The sequence below is a fragment of the Erpetoichthys calabaricus genome, chromosome 4 (assembly GCF_900747795.2).
Source record: "Erpetoichthys calabaricus chromosome 4, fErpCal1.3, whole genome shotgun sequence".
NCBI classification, from domain to species: Eukaryota; Metazoa; Chordata; class Cladistia; order Polypteriformes; family Polypteridae; genus Erpetoichthys; species Erpetoichthys calabaricus.
Window position 1 is genome coordinate 124,476,614 of NC_041397.2, and position 22,613 is coordinate 124,499,226.

Sequence of the window (22,613 nt, forward strand, 5' to 3'; positions counted from 1 at the left end):
ACTTGTGTTATATTTGACTAATGGTTAAATGTGTTTGATGATCAGAAACATTTTGTGTGACAAACATGCAAAAGAATAAGAAATCAGGAAGGGGGCAAATAGTTTTTCACACCACTGTAAATACTCATTAGTTTCAAGGACTTAGAATCTCTGCAATATATAAAACCATTTTATAGTCCCTCCCTTTCAAAGATCCAAGAGGACAATGGGAAAAGGATCTCTCCCTCAACATATCAGAAAAGGAGTGGAAGGCAGCAATGCAGAGAATTCACTCAAGCTCCATATGTGCAAAGCATACAATTATTCAACTAAAAATTATATAATCGATCACATCTGTCTTGCTTAAAATTGTCCAAAATGTTTCCAGGGCAAGATCCAACCTGCGAACGCAGCAATCAAGTTCCAGCATCACTGGGTCACATGTTTTGGGCCTGCACCAAATTAACATCATTTTGGACTAAGATTTTTAAATGCCTTTCAGACAGCCTTGGTGTCACAATCCCTCCTAATCCACTAACAGCTGTGTTTGGTGTACTTCCAGAGGGGCTTAAAGTGGAGAAGGACAAACAAACTGTAATGCCTTTACTACACTATTGGCACATAGACTTATCTTGCTCAACTGGAAGAATCCTAATTCTCCCCTTTTAAGTCAATGGGTAACTGACATTATATATTATTTGAAATTGGAAAAAATAAAATTCTCACTTAGAGGATCTGTGCAGAAATATTCCAAACCTGGCAGGATCTAATCAATAACATTTTAGAATAAGCTTTTAAAGCACTGAGGAAGCAGCTTCTCTCCTTTTTTTTGTCTTCTCCATTTATCTATATTTACTTATTACACTATTTGCTTATTTTTACTAGGTTTAAATTTTATTCTGCTGGCCATGCTCTCTTTCTCAGGGGTGGGGGTTGATTTATTTTCAATCCAATTCTTGCAAAATTGATGTATTTGTATGGAATGTTGTGTGATTTCAATAAAATCAAATAAAAAAATAAAAAAGAAAGAAAAAAAGAAAAGCTTATTGTACCTATTCTACAGTCTTCCTCTTCTGATCCTTGCTCAATTTTTTTTTTTTTTGTACATTTATCCCTGCCAGGCAAAATGTGTGGAGCTGATATTGTCACAATTAGAAAGAGTAGTGGGGCATTTGCAGATTTTATTTAATTCCGGAAAAGACTTTAGATTGAAGAAAAAAGTGTGAAGGATCCGTAGATCCTCTGCACTTTTTTTTCCATCAGAAATATACCACCACCTTTAGTAATAAATCTTTTGTTATTATTTCACAGGATCTCACTTTCATAGGTTTTCTGATTCTTAAGGGAAGGGGAATTGTGACCAGGCTCCTATGGTTTGTTCTGATTAGGCGCTGTGCAGCATGGCTAATTACATATGCATTCAGCCCACCCCCATTATATATGGGTACTCTGTGTGTGACAAGTTGGCTACAGCTGTTGCCACAGGACTCAAAGATTCTTGGTTTAAACTTCAGTATTCCTTTAAATGACGTGTGTACTGGCACACCCAGAGCGCCTGCGATGCAAGGGATCAGTGTTAAATACTCGGGGGGGCTGCAATCAATCAGTAACTGATCTGATACATAGAAAAAAGCATAACGTGCTTAATCTATCTGTGAAATTAAAACATATAAAAATACTTGTTCTATAGATTTGTTGTAATATTCTCATTATGGTCAGCTAAATGTACCTCTCAAATGAAACTAGTGGTAGGTTTTTCTTTTTTTTTTTATTTCTTTTTAAAATGTATTCAGGGTGCAAGTCAGACTGGAGTAGTGACATCACAAATATAAGGAAGCTGTTTAAAGGTGGCGTACGCTCACAGTACTCATGCATAATAGTTCTGTGCATGGCTGTTACAGCTCTGTAATGTTATGTTATGCTGGCCCTGCAAAGCATCATGAGGCCCAGGGGAGTAGGGGGTCTCAGAGCAAAGTCCGGCAAATACTGCATATACATTGTGAAAAACGCTTTGCCTAATTTATCTAATCAATACTATTCTTAAATAGCAAATCAAAAATTTAATATATTGCAAAACACTATTCATAAAGATGTTTTGAGATATATAAAGGAATCCCATTTTTTGTTTGACAAGTATAACTAATATCAAAGCGATCAACAAAGCTTCACAAGGCCTATATTTTAGAAAAAAAACTGATTATTTCACTCCTGACGTGGTCAATCATATGAAAGACGACAGTCTGATAATCTCAGTTATCATATTGGACAAAGACCTGCATGCCACCTTAATAATAAAAAAAATTAAAAAAAAAAAAAAAAAACTACTGTGTTCATTTGAATCTACAACATGCACAAGTTAATACGCAACTTCAAATTAAGGCCTAGTTCTAAAGGCATTGTTATTCTGGCTGCTTAATGCTCTTAAATAAATAAATTAATCAATCGAGCTCCAGGTCCTTTTCATGAATCACAAAAGCTAAGTAAAACTAATACCATTTCATAAAGGTTGTTACATTACTTAAATGCAGTTTCATATCTAGAAGCACAGCTTGATCTGCAGTTTGACAAACCCTGAAGGCATGTAAACAAATGAATGTTAGTCTATAGATTATGATGGGCATGAATCCAAAGAATTTTGACGATATAAATGGAGAGAGATCTAATGCAACCTTATTAGAAAAACGTAATTCAAACATACAATGCAGAAATTAATTTTTAATAGGGATAATAAAATTTCACATTAGAATCCTCTACAAATTAGAAACTGTTGATAATATGCAATTCCAAAGACAACCTGTACATATGACTGGTGCGTTAGTTACCTTCAGTGTGTAGAGATTAATTGAAACAGTTACAGACAAAGTTTTAAGAAAAGTTCCTCACATACAGCTCCCACATTCCAACTTCACTGGCCAAAAATGGATAGTTAAATTTGAAGTTTGTCAAAAAAATATATATATTTTAGAGGACCACATTAGGCATCTGATAACAATTAGGCAATCTGAAAATTGTTTTTTTTTATTCTATTCAGCTATTTCGGATTCGTCTTTGGTCGATACAGGCCTCACTATGGTCAATACGTGGCCAAAATCAACAGCACCAATTCAGCCATTGGGTGAGGAAATAACAGCAAAACAAGGGTGTAAGAAGTCAAAAGTATGTATTTCGGCACCCAGATCACCAGTTCGGACCCAGAACCAGTGCTCCGTATTGAGCAGCACATCTGTCGAAGCCAAGAACAAAGCTCAAAAGTGGCGAATCAATAGCGTAGAATGAAAGAAATTTCAAACTATGTTAATCTAGTACTTCAAATTGAATGGGGCAAAGGAATGCAACATTGTGGCTAAATTGGACCTTTTGGCTAATGAAGAATTGTCTACCTTATTGCTACACGTTGGCACTGATGATATGTATTTACAGCAATCTGAGGTATTAAAGGTAAACTTCATATCTTTATGCACCAAACCTAACAGAAAATGTCATAATTCAACTGTGTCTGGCACCTTACCAACATTATACAGGAGGTGATGATTTACAGCAGATTGCTAATCCCATCACTGCAGGTTAGAGAACTAATGAACAAATAAAAGAATAGCCTTTGTAAACAATTGGGATGAGTTTTGGGAAGTTTTCATCATAACTGGATGGGATCTTTTGATTTATCCAAAAAAATTAACATGATGGCAAAACTGCCTGGCTGACTAATCACAGCCCCAAACAGGCCATTGCCTTGTGATTTTAAATCATCATATCTAGAATTCCTGTTATGGAACATCTAATAAATTTAGTCTCTATGCAAAAATATAAATCAATTTATAAACTTAAAAATAAAAGAGTATAAGTAGACCAAAGCATTAAATTAGATCCTCCACTAGAGGTATCTGTATTTGTACCAATTAAAATGAAAACAAAAAATAAAAACCAGTTCAGAAATGTCTTTACAGTTTAAAATGCTGCTTACTAAACATTCACTCTCTTGGAAATGGAAATAAAGCTGTCTTGGTAAATATTATGTTAAATACAAAATCTGATCTGTGTCTTCTTACTGAAACTTGGCTTAGTAAATCTGATACTATTAACCTTAGTAGAGGCATACCCAAATGGTTATAGGTTCCTTCATAAATCAAATGATACTAGCCAAACTACATTGGGTAAACAACATTTAAACAAATATCATGACAGTAGAATATTTCTTTAATATACACATTAATTTGGAAACTGAAACTTTTAGCAAATGTTTTATTTGTTAAACTCAGTAGGATTTGTCAGATTGTTAACGATTCAGCTTAAAATCATAACCACACATCTAACTTAGAGTTGAGACACAAAACTTAAATATCAAGTCAGTAAATGAAGGTATTTAAAATCACCACTTAATAATAGGGATGCTCCGATCAATCGTCCATTGATCTAAATCAGCCAATTTTCACTACAAAAGACTATCAGGGATCGGTAAATTAGCCAATCACAAAAACTGATATCTTCAGCCACTGCTTTTCTAAGCATTAGGGTAATTTAGCGACACTGGTCCTCTACGTGAGTTATTACAGTAGTTAATCCAATGTGCATCTTTCTTCTTGCAGCGAACTTCCTGTAGTGTAAACAAAGAGCACGAAGTCCAGGCTTGTTTTACTAAAAACAGTGAAAGACAATTAGAATATTGGTCTTTATGTTAAATAGCAAAATACCTGCTTTAAAATTTTTATTAAGAAGAAAAGTGTTACAATCATGCAGCATTTTTTGTAATTGCTACACCAGGGGCGTATTAACTCCAGAAACATTAGCGCACTGCATTTGTGCTTTCTTTTCATCGGCCCCGACGAAATAAATTTGCAAAAATTTGTGTTCCTCAGTCGGCATAGATAAAAGACTGCCAATCAAGTGATACACTTGTCCCTGGACTTTAAATGAAGGCATAAAATTTCCCTCAACGATTTGGTTAGCACCAAATGACGTCATTTGAAATGCGCTGTTGTACTTTCGAATGTTGTTCAAGAAATACTCACTTTGAGGATGTTCGCCATTTAACAGACCCTCAAGAAGGTCAGGAAGCTTATGTAAAGGAGTGAGAGAGACTTTACCACCGTTACAGCATAAACCAGTAGACTCATATTTCCACCTATGAGCTTGACAATACTCACAGTCAACATCCATTGATCCAATGTGTACTGTTTTGTCAGATTCATAATGTATGTTTGGGTCGTACGCAAATCCACAATCGGCTTTTTTGAGCCAAACCTGTTGTTTTTGTATGAGCCGCTTTTCATTATTGGGATCGTACCTAGAAACAGAAGCTCTATTAACTTGTGGATTTGCCTGCGAATATTTAGCGGCAGCGTGTCTATGAACTTGTGGATTTGCCTGCGAATATTTAGCGGCAGCATCTCTATTAACTTGTGGATTTGCCTGCGAGTACTTAGCAACAGCTTGTCTATTAACTTGTGGATTTTTCTGCGCGTATTTGGTGGCAGTGTCACAAAGTTGTTTCCGTCTAGCTGCATCAGAAAATGTACCACGACGTCTGACACATCTCCATTTTACTGTTTTCTCACAGCTTGGATTGCTCCTATCATAATTGGTTTGAGTTTCATGGTTTGTTTCAAATACGTTAGTATTTGCAGGACTTGCTGTGCTGAAGTGACATTCGGCATCTGTGAAGCGTTGTAAGCATACAACCGGTTTCATCGAGAACTTCACATCCAGCTTTTGAGTGTTTAAACATTCATAAACATCAAAGTGTCCACTACTCAAATCGTCACCTGTGAATCTAAGATGTTTAAGAGGCATTGGCGGTTGTCCAAAGGTGTAAAATATTTGGCCATTTCGGTACACTTGAAAGCGAAAACCGAACAATTCAGCGGCAGCCATCAACTCACATGCAGAACCATAGGTGAAGGGCTTAAGCATTTCACTCTTATAGTGCTCCTGTGTAGTATAATTATCTCCTGTACTGTCATCAGTCCACACCTTGAACCTGTCCCAGTCATTCAATACATAAGACACAATGTTCCTCCGGATATCAAGAGTGAGCCTGATATGGCCGTGCAATATGTAACACGGAGAATGGAAAAGGCAGTCGCCATCTCCGGGCATGGAAACCACTCCGTAAGTGACAATTCTTTGATCGATGGTGATCACCTCGATAGACATGTTAATAGGGGTACGGTTGGAACGATAAAGGAAATGGGTACCTGAACAATGTAAACCAAGTCTAAAATACCTACACAATAACTATAATTGTAATAAACGAACAATAAAACAGCGGAGAAGCCATGGATTAGATATAAAGGCTACAGTTATCAGCAGGGAGACGTGAATACCGTGGCAAAGCAAGGAAGGGAATGAAGAGACCGGAGTAACAGATGGCCTTATATAGGCAGGCAGCCAACTACGTGGGAGGCGTGGAGATGGGGGACCCAACGCCACCTCACACGGCGACCGAGTTGCAGGCTATGGACGTATATATGTACATAAGTAGGATTCAGTTAGCGTTGGGTACCAAATTTCTCGAAGATGGGCCCATAAGTAACAAAGACCTTTGGAAAGTTCAATATGGCGGCCGGGCGTCATACCACCGAAATAAGTATGTACATCGGTTTCGGCTAGCGCAGGGAAGCCGCCTACCAAATTTCGTGAAGATGGGGCCATAAATAAGAAAGTTTAACATGGCAGACGTTGTCGACTGTTATGACCGTTACCCGTAGAATTTCGAAATGAAACCTGCTTAACTTTTGTAAGTAAGCTGTAAGGAATGAGCCTGCCAAATTTCAGCCTTCTACCTACACGGGAAGTTGGAGAATTAATGATCAGTGAGGGCTTTGCCTTTTATTAGTATAGATAAAGTGGAGTAATACTGATAAAAAGGAAAGAAATTATTAGACAAACTGCAAGAACAGCTACTTTAATTCAAACCTTTTTATTGTATCCTTTAATTAAAAAGGACAGCCTAGGGTTGTACAGCAAGCTTGTGTTCAGTGAAGCTGCTTACATTTTAATTACTTTAAAATTATTTTAATTACTAAAATGAAACCTACTATATGTTCCCTACACCCTGTCCCAGCAAAACTAGTAAAAACCTCAATGGATGTTCCGGCCATTCTAAGCATTATCAACACTTTCTTACTGAATGGCGCAGTTCCTCAAGCACTAAAGGTGTCAATTATCAGACCATTGTTTAAAAAGTCATACCTATACTCATACACTTAATTACAGATCCATTTCAAATTTTAGCCTCCCCCTCTAAAATACCTGAAAACAGAGTTGGCAATCAGCTTCAATCTCACCTGACACATTAGTTTGAGTAATTCCAGCCTGGCTTCCACACTGGTCATACTACAGAAAAGACACTAACGTGTTGTAAATGGCACTCCGATATCCTCCTCTGACGAAGGAAATTCCACAGCAATTATATTTTTTAGATTTAATTGCAGAATTTGATACAACTGATGACTCTTTCACTACACAAGCTGGAAAATTACATTGGGCTCATAGCCACTGATCTTTCCAGGTTTAGTTCTTATTTATCACATTGATTCCATTAAGTGTAGAAATGTTTGAATATTCTGTTTGAATATTCTTTAGCATAGAAAAATATAATATTTTAAAACCATTACTAGCCATCTTCTATTCCATTTTTGTTCTCCGTATCCTAATGTGGCACTAAGTGACACTGCCCTATAGCCAAGTTGTTTTCCTCCCTACCAACAACTCATCTAAGCATCAGATAGAAGGGTATTTTCCTCTGACTAGACAGTTCAGAATGGATTCTGCTGTAGAATGAACAGGAGGGAGTAGACTGCTAGTTGGCTGAGATCTCCAGAACTCTATGTCTCTAACACGGTGCCTTACAATTTCATCTCCTCTGTTATCAACTGGACATAGTTCTACAATTATTGAACAGAAACGGTTTGCTTCCAATTATGTTAATCAGTTTCTACTTTGTTTTCTGGCTGTTTGAACAAATCTGTATCAATTTATGTACTAGTTCTGTACTTATGATTGGTATAATATATTTTCATTTTGTCTTGGGAGTTGTTGCGGCTCTCTGTGCTTGCATTTGTTGAGGAGCACTGTGCAAGAACAAATTGTATTATATTGTAATTAAGAAGTGGCAATACAAGATTTGCCATCTAGCTTTGAGATGAGCACTACTTGTACAGTGGAACCTCGGTTTGCGAGTAACTTGGTTTACGAGTGTTTTGCAAGACGAGCAAAAATTTTTAATAAATTTTCACTTGATAAACGAGCGAGGTCTTGCAGTACGAGTAGTTTGTCTGCTGAGCATCATGTGATCACAACTGAGCTGATGGTTCTTCTCTCTCTCTCTCTCTGCGGGATTGTGGGCAATCGTCTCCTATTCTCCGTCTGAGTCGGCATGCCTCACTCATATAGTCAATATCCGTACGAGCGTATAGTGTTTACTACAGCATTAGCATTGTGACTGTGTGCGCGTGTGTGTGTGTGTGCTGTGACGTGCGAGTCCCCATCTTGCACCCTAAAACACGAAGCTGAGTCTCAGTACTTTAGCAACACAAGCTTTATTCAGCTTGAAACAGCAACAGCGCGGTTATTTATATACAGACACAGCAGTCAGGCAGGGCCCTGCACATTTATAATGTTCCTTGTTCCTTGTATCACCCATTGACGGCAGGCGCTTATATAGCATGTCCGCGATCTTTTCGGATTCGCTTTTACGGAGAACTGTTACAGCGCTGGGAGACTGCGATTGCTTTGGGATGCTCTTCCGCGTGTCGTCCCGTTGGGTGGAATCCCACAAGAGTTTAGAAACTCACTCACACCAGCCATGATTCTTTTCAAAGGTAAAATGCAAGTTAATTTGTTTTATGTATTTTTACTTTATATTTTGTATAAATCATTTTTATATGAATAGTTTTGGGTTGTGGAACAAACCATCCGAGTTTCCATTATTTCTTATGGGGAAATTCACTTTGATATACGAGTGCTTTGGACTACAAGCACGTTTCCAGAACGAATTATGCTCGCAAACCGAGGTTCCACTGTATTCTGTTCTGCATGTATAGTATTTACCCTATTTCTGACGATCGATCGATAGATCGATAGATAGATAGATAGATACTTTCTTAATCCCAATGGAAAATTCACATTCTTCAGCAGCAGCATACTGATACAATAAATAATATTAAATTAAAGAATGATAATAATGTATAATGTTAAATGTTAACGTTTACCGCCCCGGATGGAATTAAAGAGTCGCATAGTTTGGGGGAGGAAGGATCTCCTCAATCTGTCTGTGGAGCAGGACAGTGACAGCAGTCTGTCGCTGAAGCTGCTCTTCTGTCTGGAGATGATACTATTAAGTGGATGCAGTGGATTCTCCATAATTGATAGGAGCCTGCTGAGCGCCCTTCGCTCTGCCACAGATGTTTAACTGTCCAGCTCCATGCCAACAATAGAGCCTGCCTTCCTCACCAGTTTGTCCAGACGTGCGGCGTCTTTCATCTTAATGCTGCCTCCCCAGCACACCACTGCGTAGAAGAAGGCGCTCGCCACAACTGTCTGATAGAAAATCTGCAGCATCTTATTGCAGATGTTGAAGGACGCCAGCCTTCTAAGGTAGTATAACCGGCTCTGTCTTTTCTTGCACAGAGCATCAGTATTGGCAGTCCAGTCTAATTTATCATCCAGCTGCACTCCCAGATATTTATAGGTCTGCACCATCTGCACACAGTCACCTTTGATGATCACTGGGTCTATGAGGGGTCTGGGGCTCCTAAAATCCACCACCAGCTCTTTGGTTTTGCTGGTGTTCAGGTGTAGGTGGTTTGAGTCGCACCATTTAACAAAGTCATTGATTAGGTCCCTATACTCCTCCTCCAGCCCATTCCTGATGCAGCCCACTATAGCAGTGTCATCAGCGAACTTTTGCACATGGCAGGACTCCGAGTTGTATTGGAAGTCCGATGTATATAGGCTGAACAGGACCGGAGAAAGTACAGTCCCCTGTGGCGCTCCTGTGTTGCTGACCACAATGTCAGACGTGCAGTTCCCAAGACGCACATACTGAGGTCTGTCTTTAAGATAGTCCACGATCCATGCCACTAGGTATGAATCTAATCCCATCTCTGTCAGCTTGTCCCTAAGGAGCAGACGTTAAAACACCCAAACTACCTGGAAGGGGAGTCTCTCCTTTGAATTGCAAGAAAAAAAACGGAAGAAATCTTGGGAAGGGCAAGCCTTTTTTGGGACCTTTAGAGACTCAAGACTGGGGGTGGTCAATTACAAAGGGTCAGTTAATGCCCACTGAGGCGTTCTTTATGTGATTTAGGGCTATGCAAAAAAATCCTTTCGTTGTAAATACACTATGAAACGGAAGGAATCTCAATAGTTAACTGAATCATGTCAATATAAAGACAAAACAACACTACTTCAGAAATTACTTGATGATGAAGCACAGGAAAACACAAACCTGCAGTCAACAGCATTCTTTCATCAAATAAAATTTCCAGAGATCTCACAGTTGGCTACAAACTAACAATTCCAATGACAACCTAAATAAAAAAAAAAAAAATCACAGACACATGCTGAAAATTCAAATATAGAGTACATGGTAATAAAAACTAAAAAAAAGAGCAGGGAATAAAACAAAAACAAAAAAACACACACACATGCACCCCATTTCTGTTGGTAATAATACACTGCGCAATTACAAAAATCAACAGTAGGCCATTACAGGTAATGTTTGAGTAAACATTCAGCAGCTGCAGGCTGCTAAAATGTTAACCACTACCTATTTCAAACAGTCTCACTGATTTCTGTAGCAAAAATATTACAGTTAGAGAAACATTGATAAAACAACAAAAGCAATATTAGGTTGTGAAATATGTATACTAAATGAAATAATATTTTATATTTCTGATAGTAGCTACACATCTGAAAACTCTGCATACTGTAATTGCAGCACATATGTACAGTATATACGCATGACCCCCTGATAAACATTTTCCATTCATGATTTTGACTGAAAATCCCAGCTAATGAGAAATCGTCCAAAATGCATGATGCTTTTTTATTTCACACAAAAAAACTGCAACAAAAGCTACTTTAATTAAATTCAGACCTTTTCATTTTATCATTTAAATAAAACTGACAGTCTAAGTTTGTACAGCGAGCTTGTGTTCAGTGTATGCATTATTACTTATTTCACACAAAAAAGAAAAAAAAACATCAGGCATATTAATCAAAGTGGAGAAAATATTCCTATACTTTTATTCACAGAACAACCATTTAAGTTAAACTAAACTACAGGCATGTACAACATATTGACCTTAAGGTTAAACATCTAATAATTTTTTGGCAAAGGTAAAATACCTCACTGAAATGAAAAAGACATAATGGTGGCATGAAAACCCACTATTAACGGATGAGTGAGATGTGTACAGTCTCTGCCAAGGATTCACCCAGTGTGCTAGATCCCCCTCCCAGCAGTATAGCCATGATGTGTACTAACGACACCGAGTATTACAACAACAGATTTTACCATTCATTTAATCACCAGTTACAGATCTACCTGGTTACTTGTGAAGGATGGGATTTCTAGGCTCTACACGCACACAAGCAAATTACAATGACATGTGCAAACAAAAGCAAATAATTATTGAAATAATGAAAATGGTGACAAAATACAAAACATCCCACACCTCAGCATTAATGACAGCTGTCACATATTTATCATCATCAAAACTGTAGTAGTTTGCTTTGTATGTTAAAAAAAAGTTATTTTTCCATTCCAGTTTTTCTTCTAGTCATCTAATATTTTCTTTGCAGATGTCGGGCACTGCAAACCTAGAATTCCACACATTTAACTGTTTATTCCTTTACTAAGTTAGTGATACTCTGATGCACTTTTGACACATTATCATCAAAATTAGCAAATGGATACATCATTTATGGATAACTTTAAGCAGTATTTCCCAATCTTAAGTGACTGCCGTATGTGCTTGATCCTAAACTAACCTATTCTTTATTCGGTTACCACTCTAAATAATAATGATGTATAGTGCTTAAAAAGTAGATTAACACATTACTATTCATGTTTATTGGTTTAAAATAGCTCATAGTCTGCTCCTCAAATAACTAAATAATGTACCTGCTCATGGTTAATGTGACCAGTTAAGTGAACCTAGGTAACAAATTAGTTAAACAATGTAACGGAACAAAGACTGAAAACAGTGAAAAAAAATTGAATGAAAAAAAATTACAAGTAAATAATTTCTTTAAAAGGTTCCAAATGTAAACTGCAATCTTCTGTGAGCTTGTTATTCAACACACACAAACACGAGCAAAACATAAAATATTAAACCAGGAAAAGAACTAAACAGAGGTATTGACCTATTGTCAGTATTTAAGAAATGAAAACAAGTAACTACTGCTGAGAAAAACAATACTCAATTCAAACTGTATAGGTGTTTTCTGATACAGAACCTGTGATATTATAGCTACCTACTGTTCTCTATTTGTGTGCATATATATCTGTAGATCTTAGATGGATATAGGGGACAATAATCAGTTTTATGTTGTTTTCTGCTCAACTTGTACAAAAACAAATGTAAATTTTTTCTTCCACTCGCTGATGAAAAGTAAAATGGATTCTTTAAACAACAATAACATTCCTGAAACCACAAAATGATTAGAAATTTTCACTTCTGACTGAGAAAAAAAAATTGACAGTCAATTTGTCAAATGGTAAAATGCTTGGAGTAATGCCACAATATGGCAAACTGGAACCAAAAAAAAATATATATATATATTCCTGTGCAAGCATTCCCTCTAGCAGATACCACTAAGTAGGGAGTTGCATAAAATTTAATTGGGAGGCTCAGATCTTCCTCAGGTTGATAAACACCATCACTCTCAAAGGCATATAAAAACCACATTTTTCATATAGTACAATTGTTCCTGTTGTAAAAATGTACATGAACACAGATAAGAAACCAAAAAGTACCCAGTAAAAGAAAGTAAATTGATAAGATACTGAACTGACAACCTTCTGATTTAGATCTCATGCTTTTAACTCATACAACAGTAAGGAAACTAGTTTTCTATTCCATAAAAGTATAGCATTCTTAAAGTTCTAGCTTTACCATTACCACTGTTTTCAACATCCACAGTCTCAAGACAGACAAATCATGTTTACACTAAAATAACCATTTTACTCACCAATAAATAGCCAGCAGGATGAAAGTGTCATTCAAAAAAAAATTTAAATCCTCAAGCAAATCTTTCAAAATAAACACAATGAGAAACTGGAACTGGTCCATTGCACTTAAAAAATTAGACTGCCTAAATGTCATTCTGTGATAATGAAGTCTACCTAACTGCAAAGTAAAACCAAAATGTTAAAAGAAATAAGAGCATAAAACTAACAAGCAACTTATCTACTGCAACTCTTCGTAAGTGTCAAAAGAAGCATATAAACTTGAAAGAGGCACGTTAAAAATAAGCATAATTCTCAAGTTTGAGTACAGTATTAGTTGTTAACACACAGTAAAATGTCCTCAATGTACCTCTTCACACCACTGCAAAAGAATATCATGTTTTCACTTTATAAATCAGAGGGATTCCCTTTCCCTAGAGTCTGCACAATAACGGAAGACCACAGTGAGTGTGTATGTGTTGCCAAGTTGGCCTCATCAAGCACAGTTACAGCCGCTTTGAACAAAACTGTACAATGTTTCAGGGCACCATCCTTTACAACACAACTAGCAATACACTCAATGCATTTGTAAATAGATCAAGGACATGGGCTTGTGTTTTCTGGGATTTACTGCAATATAACACAGGATGAGGGGGATAATGTCTCTAAAGCACAACAAGACGAAGAATGAAAGCAATGGATCTCCGTAATGAGGCTCGACAGCGAAAATGAAACCAACTCTTGAATTTCATCAGAAGCCAGTACCTCCCACTTTAAAATGGACAAGTTGCCATGCCAATTACACTATTGCCATAACAGGTACCCACACGTTTCAGGAAACATGTAAAGCGTGCTGGCAACACAATTTAAATAAAGCATACTAAAAAGCATACGACACACCGATGGAGGCATTGTTCCCTTGACAGTGTGACACATGTTGATTGCTACAATAGACACAAACATAAACAAACGACAAAGGCGAGCGGTGCCGAAAGTTAAATACAATATTTCAGGAAGGCACCAAAAGTGGTGGGCGACCTTCTTTGATTTCAGTATGCCTACCGTGTGTATGACCTGGTACTCTCCTCTTTAACACGTCTCTAGTAAAACAAATAAGCCAATTTTATCTTCGTTTCTTTCACTTGTCCCCCTCCCTGTCCCGCCATCTTGGGCCGATACTAGCAGCCATTACTATGTTTAAAAACATACACATAAACCCACGTCAACTCCACCCCTATGCCTAATGCTTCCCTGTCTGTACTGCAAAAATTAACTAATCTTAAAAATCAGCCAAAATGACTGAGTGGCCCAGTAACAATGACGATCAGGTGACGTGAAAGTGCATAGCAGCGCCCTTTCTGTCGCCTGACGCCTCACCAGAGCACGCACTCGCTAAGCTACCCATTACGCTTAACACAATTGCATATTTTATCAAACGTTCAGCACTGGGCTGATCTCTACCCATTACTTATTGGGACAAACACACTTTGGAAAGTTACCGAATTGAACCTACAAAAAGTTCAGACGGCTGACATCTACAAAAACTGATGCACGCCGCGCCTGGCAAACTGCAAACGTGCATCAAGATGCATACAAGTAAACACCTTGACACATATTCGTCAATTCTTGCTACTTGTCATTTTCATTATGAGCCAGATACTACAACTTCTGGGACCGTTAAATATCACGTAGACGTGTACATATTTTGAGCACAAATTATTAAGTTACATTTCTGAACTCAAGTATACTAATCTACAAAGGATGCAGCAGAAGCAACTTAGTACATGCCACAGCACCAAAGAAAAATAAAGTAGACTTCTCGGTTTTCAAATCTTACCAGAAAATAACGAACTTATTGAACAGTACTGTAGTATATTTTTAACAAGCTATACATACACAAAGACAAGAGTTTGATCTTCACGTGTGGATCAAATGTACAGTACATCAGTCTCTAGGAACATATGCATACACGTCAAAATGATGCACAGAGGCACACTAATTACATGCAGAAAATTAACATCAACTATAAAAAACATCTTTCAGATTTTTGCAATAGTTGATCCAGTTCAAAAAGAGAATAAATTAAATGAGTTATCCATATGCAAATACATTGACTTGCATCACCCTGCACAAAGCAATAAAAACTTCGCCATTCTCGCATTCAATAACATTTGTGGCAAGTCCTTCAAATTAATTTACAACACGAAATCTGTAAGAATAACAACATTTATAGCTGAGCATACCTTTAACAGCAAGGCCTTCGTTCTGGCGCCATCTTCATGAAGCCTTAGAAATCCAAACAGTCGGCTGAAAAAAAAAAAACAAGACAACACAGGCGGCTCCGTGTTACTATTCGCTTGCGAAAAAAAGCTGAGTTTATCTAGTGAGCTTTCTACACATGCACCGTTTCCGAAAGGTCAGCTCGTTTAATTTTAATGCAGCACCTCACGCTTTCTGACCTGTCTATCTCGGCCAGGCTGTCTCTCTCCTGCACTGTCAGCCTCGGAAAGTCCTCCTCGGTTTCGCTCGCTTTCCCCGCCGCCATTTTCTCCTCCTCATCACCACCAGCAGCAGCAGCAGTGACGGCGGCGCCGATACTCCGAGCAGCAGCGCAGGCAGCGGTTGCAAGCGACACTCCGCACGACTTCATGGAAAGCCAACGACAACCTCCAGAGAAAAAAATCAAGTAGCAAACCGAAAAAATACAGGAAAAAACTTTTCTTTTCCAGGGTTATAAAAAAATTAAATCCTTCCAGAAAACAAACCTTTCCAAGACTTCCTTTTACATTGTTTTATATAAGATGATGTATGCAACCAAGAGCGTTTAGTAAGTTTTGATCATTCTTTTTTTCTTTTACATGGAGTGTAGAGGATGCAGCTTTTTTATGGGGTGTTATTTGGTAATATCACAAACTTCCCCCCAACCACCAGCTCAAAGTTGTTGTAATTGTGTCACACGGGCGAACTCACGCCGCCGCCGCTACCACCGTGGGACCGCCTTCGCTCATTTTTGCAACCAATGAAATGCCTCTTTCTGTCTCACGTGCTTTGAACAAAAGATGTTTGGTTGACGCTAAGATTTGAGCTCTTAGCTCTGCTCAACCGAACAACAGGGAAAAAGAAAAGCAACGAGGTAGCCTTCTTTCAATGGCTAATCCGATTGGGCGAAATTGTATGACCGAATTACTCTTTTTGTGTCATGATTGGCTATCTTTGACGTCTTTTAGCGAAGAAAGTCGTGGGAGACTTTTATATAAAGAGGTGCTGTAAGGGCCGAGCGTTGTTTGCATTTTGCAAACGTGCGTATGTATGTAGAAGGAAAGTGGCAATACCGCGCATTTGACGTATAGTTTTATTCGTTGTAGCGTCACTTCGCATATTCTTATGATAGCGTGTTTCACAAATCCCCGTAGGCAATTCTGTACTTTGTTGTAAAATATATTAGCACTGAGAGTTGACCTGAATTATTCAAATCTACGACTGATATTACGGCCTTTTAAATTTCGTTTAATTACAGTTTGAAAATAAACAAGTATCGGCTACACAAAGTTTAATTTAGTGTTCCTTAAATATAATAATATTATATAATGGATACAAAACGAAGTTAAGATATGCTATAAAAATATGACATCTTTAAAATAACTGAAGCAGATAAAGTGTTACTGTTACCTAATTTGTTTTGAACAGTGCCACCGATCGAGATTATATTCATATATGACCCTGAATGCTGTTTAATTTCTTTAATTTAATAAGTACGTGAGGTAGAAAACTAAATGTTTAGTTAGATGCCTGTTTCTATCCATCCAGCCTGCCTCCATCATATTTCATGGATACTAGGAATTTAAACCCACTGACTGAGAAACTAAAAACATTTTTTTATAATCCTTGTAGTTTATGCAGTTTTTTGTTCATAAGAATAACTTTGAAATCTTTTTTTTTTTTTTTTTAGTCCCGCACCTCGTGACTAACTGGACCATATTTTGTGCAATAAGTTCCATCTTATATGGTAAAGAGTAAACCAGTAGGTGTCTTAAGCAAAAATGATCAGAAGGACTTAGATCTGTGCATGCCACATCAACCAACCACAGGGATTCACCTCCGAATGGGGTACAAGGGGTCAAAGTTATTCCTTTTCACAGAACTTGGGGATCAGTAATATAAGGATGGGGATTGTCATTTTATAATATTTTGAGGCTGTTGATCACAAATGCAATATTTTTTAATATTTGATGCTTTACAAGTGGTCCTGACCCTCTAAGAGCCACTCCTAGAAGGTTAAACATTACAAATTTCAAACATTTTATGTGGTGTATCGTTCAAACTGATTGAACTGAATTTCTGCATCAACCATACATAGTCACAAACTTATACATGATCCAAGTGGAACTCATGACCATTGCTTTGACTACAATCTTCACTGTGACTTCATCTATTTGTGACTTAATTTATTATTTCTCTATGTTTAAATGTTTACCTTTACTTTTGCTCTGTGTATATTTGTAATTGTTAATAGTAAGTGTGCTTCTCATAGTTTGCTTATTTAGTTTATTGTCTACTCTTACATACTTTTATCTAAGGTATCTATAGGATTGCTCCAAGTTATATTTCATTGTACTGTAAAGTGACAATAAAGATATCTTGGTCTTGCTCAATTATTCTTGTTTATTATGTAGTTCTACCTCATGAAGTAAATAGTTACATCTCTTGTGAACACTTCGAATTAGGACCTCTTACACTCTATCAGAATTTTATTCATTATTACAAGCAGTATTAATACAATAATATTGAATTATTTAATACAATCCAGCCACACATTTCAGTTGACAAACTGATCAATTCTGTTTGGATCCTAACTTTGGTGGACTGGATTTTGGACATTATAACTAATATATCAGACAGTGTGAGGGTTAATGGCTGTTTATCTAATTTCCTTAATACATCTATTGGGATACCGCAAAGCTGTTGTCTATCACCTCTTTTTTATCTTATATACAAATGATTGCAGCAGTTCACACAAGAACAGACATATCCTGAAATTTGAGTTTTATACAAGATAAGGAGGACAGCCATAGATCTGTTGTTATTGACTTTGTTCAATTATGATCACAATGATGTGATTGTTCCATTTACAACTAAACATCTCTAAGACAAAGGGTATGGTTGTATATCTTAGTTGCTGTCCTCCTTCAATGGTCTCAACATTCATTAAAGGGAGGACAGTGAAGATGGTAGAGAACTAGAAATATCTTGGGACAACCATTGACAGGCTAAATTTTAATCTTAACACAGAACAAATTTGTAAGAAGGAGCATACACAACTTTTCTTTCTTAGAGAATGGAATTCTTTAAAAGTGGACAAAACCACAATGACCCTTTTTTATAAGTCTTTTATTGAATCTAATGTTATATGTATTGGCTTTTATTTGTTGGTTTGGCAAACCTAGTAATAAGAATGTAAACCATCCTAATAACATTGTAAAAATTAGTAGTAAAATAATTGGTTTGCAGCAGACCCATCACTGAACTTTATTACAAACATTTTAGAAAGAAGGCTGACTCAAGTATGCCATACAGTAGACTCACGAAGAGAGAGAGACGTGTACACATTGTTAATATCATTCCAGACCTTTCCACATACAGTAATTATAAATTAATTTAGACTCTATAATTTTGTAACATTAAACTTCAGAATTAAGATGCTTGAAAAATATGATGGTTATGAATACAATACTGTATCTGCTTTTAAAGCACAGTAATATTTTTTTTCAATAGGAAACGTATCTGAAGAAAACATATAACCTTAATCAATGATGAACAAAAAAGTTTTTTTTTACTCTACATCATATTGCTATAATCAGAAAAGTGATCAAAATCAGGTCATCATTATAAAACCATGAATAATCACAATGAAGTAAAATATCCTTAAAGAAACTGTTTTTATTTAATGGTTATTTTAATCTATCTCAGTGTATTGATGTTCTAAATAGCCCTGTAGGGGTAAACTGTATGGTCAGATTTGTTTGATTTATATACTTGTGTGTATATTTGTCTGCTATGGAAATTCATACTATTGAACCTATCTCTGCCATACTTTGCATTTTTACACAAATTTCCCATTTGTATACAGAGCAAGATGCAGAGGACAGAAAGATATGGAACAAGATGATCCGCTGTGACAGCCCCTAAAGAGAGCAGCCAGAAGAAGAAGAAGAAGTATTGGAGATCAACTAATTTACTAATTGCAGTATTTTATATTGTGTAGCCTGGTTATTGCCCTCTTTATTTCATTATTGCATAGGTGCTATATTTTAATGTCTGTAAATGCAAAGTAAAGGCTATAAAAAAGCTCATGTCACTCCTTGCACTCTTTTCAGCAATTGGAAAAAAATCTTAATATATTTGTTTTAATTCCAGAATGGCTGTTCAGTGTTTGGTTTGGCCCAAAAGCACTGTCAAATTCCCTTTTATTATATTTTTGCCTTATAACCTCCCTCCAAACTGGTATTCATTATGTTAGATAAGTAATCTAAATGTCTAATTATTACTTAAAGTCAACAAAAAATGATTAGGTTTGGGTGTATTTTCTCCTTTGAATTTTGAAAATGAACTGTACAGCAAGTAACATTATCATGTATGATTTTATAGATAAATTGCATTTGTGATTTTGCCTAATTAAGTGAAATTAATTTTTTAAATAGTAGAATAAGTATATAAAACACACATGGAAATGGATAAGTAAAAAAGGGCATAACCTGGTAAAATTGTCTAAATAAATATTTTATCAAACTGCTTCAAGCTTTTGGTTCTTGAAAACAAAACTAACTGATTAAGTGTTGAAACTGAAACAAAATGAATGAACTTATTTGTAGCTCATAAGGAAGCCTGTATCAACAAATGAAAGACATACACAATAGCTGTCAACTTAACAGTTTAATTTCACTTTCCTAAAAGGGAGAAAAATAGATCAAAATGACTATAGAAAATGAATACCCAAATCCTTTAAGATTTTTGGGCCAAAATGCAATTCTAGTACATTATTATGAATCCTCTTATGTACAGTAGTACAGTAGAATCCTAATGCTTTTGCTGGTAGTTTTCCCCCTTTTCTTCATCTTCATCCCATGCTAATTATTAAGGTTTTCAGAAGTGCAGACTTGAAACCTTCTGTTGTTCTTTTAAATCATTCAGATCAATTTATTTTCTTAAACTTTATTTCTGCTTTTGTATAGTGCATTCCAATCCAAGGTTATTCACTCAATACCACTCAAATAATGTTTAAACTGTATTTCATGTTTCAGTAGTGCAAGTAAGCAAATAAACTGTTTATAATATATGTTACATCATCTAAAGGGAGTACTTCCTGCATAGTCAGCGATGCCTTCTAGCAGATTCAACCTATTAAAAATGCTTCCTACATTTTGGCAGAAATAGCTCAATTGGCAAATGAAACAGAAAGTCTGCTAGAAGTTCACCTGAAGCATTGTTTTATCTGATGATGCCCTGTAAACCTTGGGTAAAGAAGTGGATTGCCGAGTGGTTTCTTCCCAAATTACTCAGTATTGCACACTTCCACCTTGGCTTGAAAGAGGTCAGTGAAACAATTATTAGCTTAGGCATGAGCAAAGTGAAAATGTGATCTTGGCCATGTAAGTTTTGGTATGGGCGCAATGGAAATAAGGAAATCAGCTTATTAATAAATAAAAGAAAATTTTAATTGGTAAAATTAGGTATTTCTTTGGTTAGTATTTTATGAAGTTTTTCCAAACATATACAAAACATTCTATTTGAACATCATCAGGGTCTGCGATAAATAAGCTCTGGGAAAGTACTGTTTTGGACAGGAATTTGTCAGAATGAAAATGCGCAATTTTCTTCAAGAAATACCCTTCATTTATAACTAACCTGACAAACAAAACCTGCATTCAGACAGTACCACCAGACAAATTGCTTTGCTTATGACTACAGTGGATTCAGAAAGAATTCAGACCCCTTCACTTCCTGCATGCCTTATTGTGTTGTAGATTTAGTTTTTTTTGTATTGATTTTACTTAGAAGCAGATAACATTCCATACAATCAAGTCAAACTTAACAAAGCAAAATTCAACCCCCACCCAAGAGAAAGAGAGGAGATGAGTAGATTTAATTTTACATTGATAAACTTGTCATGTTTGCCCATTGTGCTCTTGCAGTTGTAGCCAACAGACTCTGGAATTGATTATTACTTCCTGTTAGGCTGGCCCCTACTTTGCCTATTTTTAAATCACATGTTAAGGCACATTTCTATTCCTTGGCTTTTAATTAATTATCAGAGCTGTATTTGTCTATTCTATTGTCATATTGCTTGCTGTCTCTTGTACTGTATTATTCTTGGTGGTACAGCACTTTAGTCAGTTATTGTTGCTTTTAAATGTGCTATATAAATACATTTTATACTGATATTGACATAAACCTACAATCAATATCCCATAATGACAAAGTGAAAACATATTTTTAGAAAGGTGTGTAAATGTATCAAAAACTGAAATCTCTCATTCATATCAGTATTCAGACCTTTTGCTGTGGCACTTCAAATTATGGTCAGAAGGCTTGAAATTCTTATTTCTGCCAAAGTTGTTTTCTGTTATTTGTTTTTCAAATTAAATTATTTTGAACCTGAATTGGCATGTCAACCTCCTAAGTGACACTATCTGTTATTTAAATCTATAGAATTATTTATTATGTTACCCCAGCCTTCCACAAATTTTAAGTCCTGTTGTGCATTTTTCTGTTGTTATAGATGAATTCAGATTTAACCATGTTGTGATCACTGATGTTTAAGTGGTCAATATGATTTGTTGATAGTTTTTTATTCTGTCTATGGTTATTTCAAAGCTCCCTAAAGTTGGGTTTGAAATTAATAAAGTCAGAAAATATTTTTTTTCCTATGAGCACTATTTTAGTTTCCTCATCTTCCAAGAGAAATTGCCCAATCAATGTCTGGATACTATTTTTTCTCATGATAACCCTATACATTTTTGTTTCACATGCCTTATTAGATTAAATAATAATCCTTAACCCAAATCAGCAAATCTCTTGGCTTTTTCCTTACTAGCTTAACCCACAACGATTCCGACATGTTCCCTTCCACGTTATTCAACAATTGAACCTGAATATTACTTTTTATATACTGTATAGTGACACCCCTTTTCCTTTCCTTCCTTGCCTGTGTTTTCAAAATAGTTTACATATTTAGTTGATGCCTTTATCCAAAGCGACTTATAACATTTATGATACAATTGGTTACATTTCTTTTCGGTTTTTCCAGTTGGAGCAGAGGCAGGTCAGATGACTTGCTCAGGGTCACACAGTGCCAGTAGCAGAATTTGAACACACAACCTCAAGGTTTGAAGTCTAAAGCCTTAACCACTGCACCGCACTACCTGCAGTCTAATAATCTATGCATACTGTAATAATAATCTAA

General features: G+C 36.3%; 1 protein-coding gene across 4 annotated transcripts in view; it reads right to left on the reverse strand.

Moving 5' to 3' along the window:
* kdm6a (lysine (K)-specific demethylase 6A) overlaps window positions 1-16,114 on the reverse strand; it is a 573,573-nt gene extending 557,459 nt beyond the window's left edge. For 2 of the 4 annotated variants that reach the window (XM_028799755.2, XM_028799753.2), the window contains exons 1-2: window positions 15,613-16,114; window positions 15,397-15,460 (exon numbers count right to left, since the gene is read on the reverse strand). In XM_028799755.2, coding sequence (XP_028655588.1) covers window positions 15,397-15,460; window positions 15,613-15,803 — 255 coding nt within the window. In that variant the 5' untranslated portion in view covers window positions 15,804-16,114. The remainder of the gene's footprint in view (window positions 1-15,396; window positions 15,461-15,612) is intronic. The other 2 variants (XM_028799757.2, XM_028799756.2) reach the window with 1 other exon arrangement.
* Between the last annotated feature and the right edge of the window lie 6,499 nt (window positions 16,115-22,613).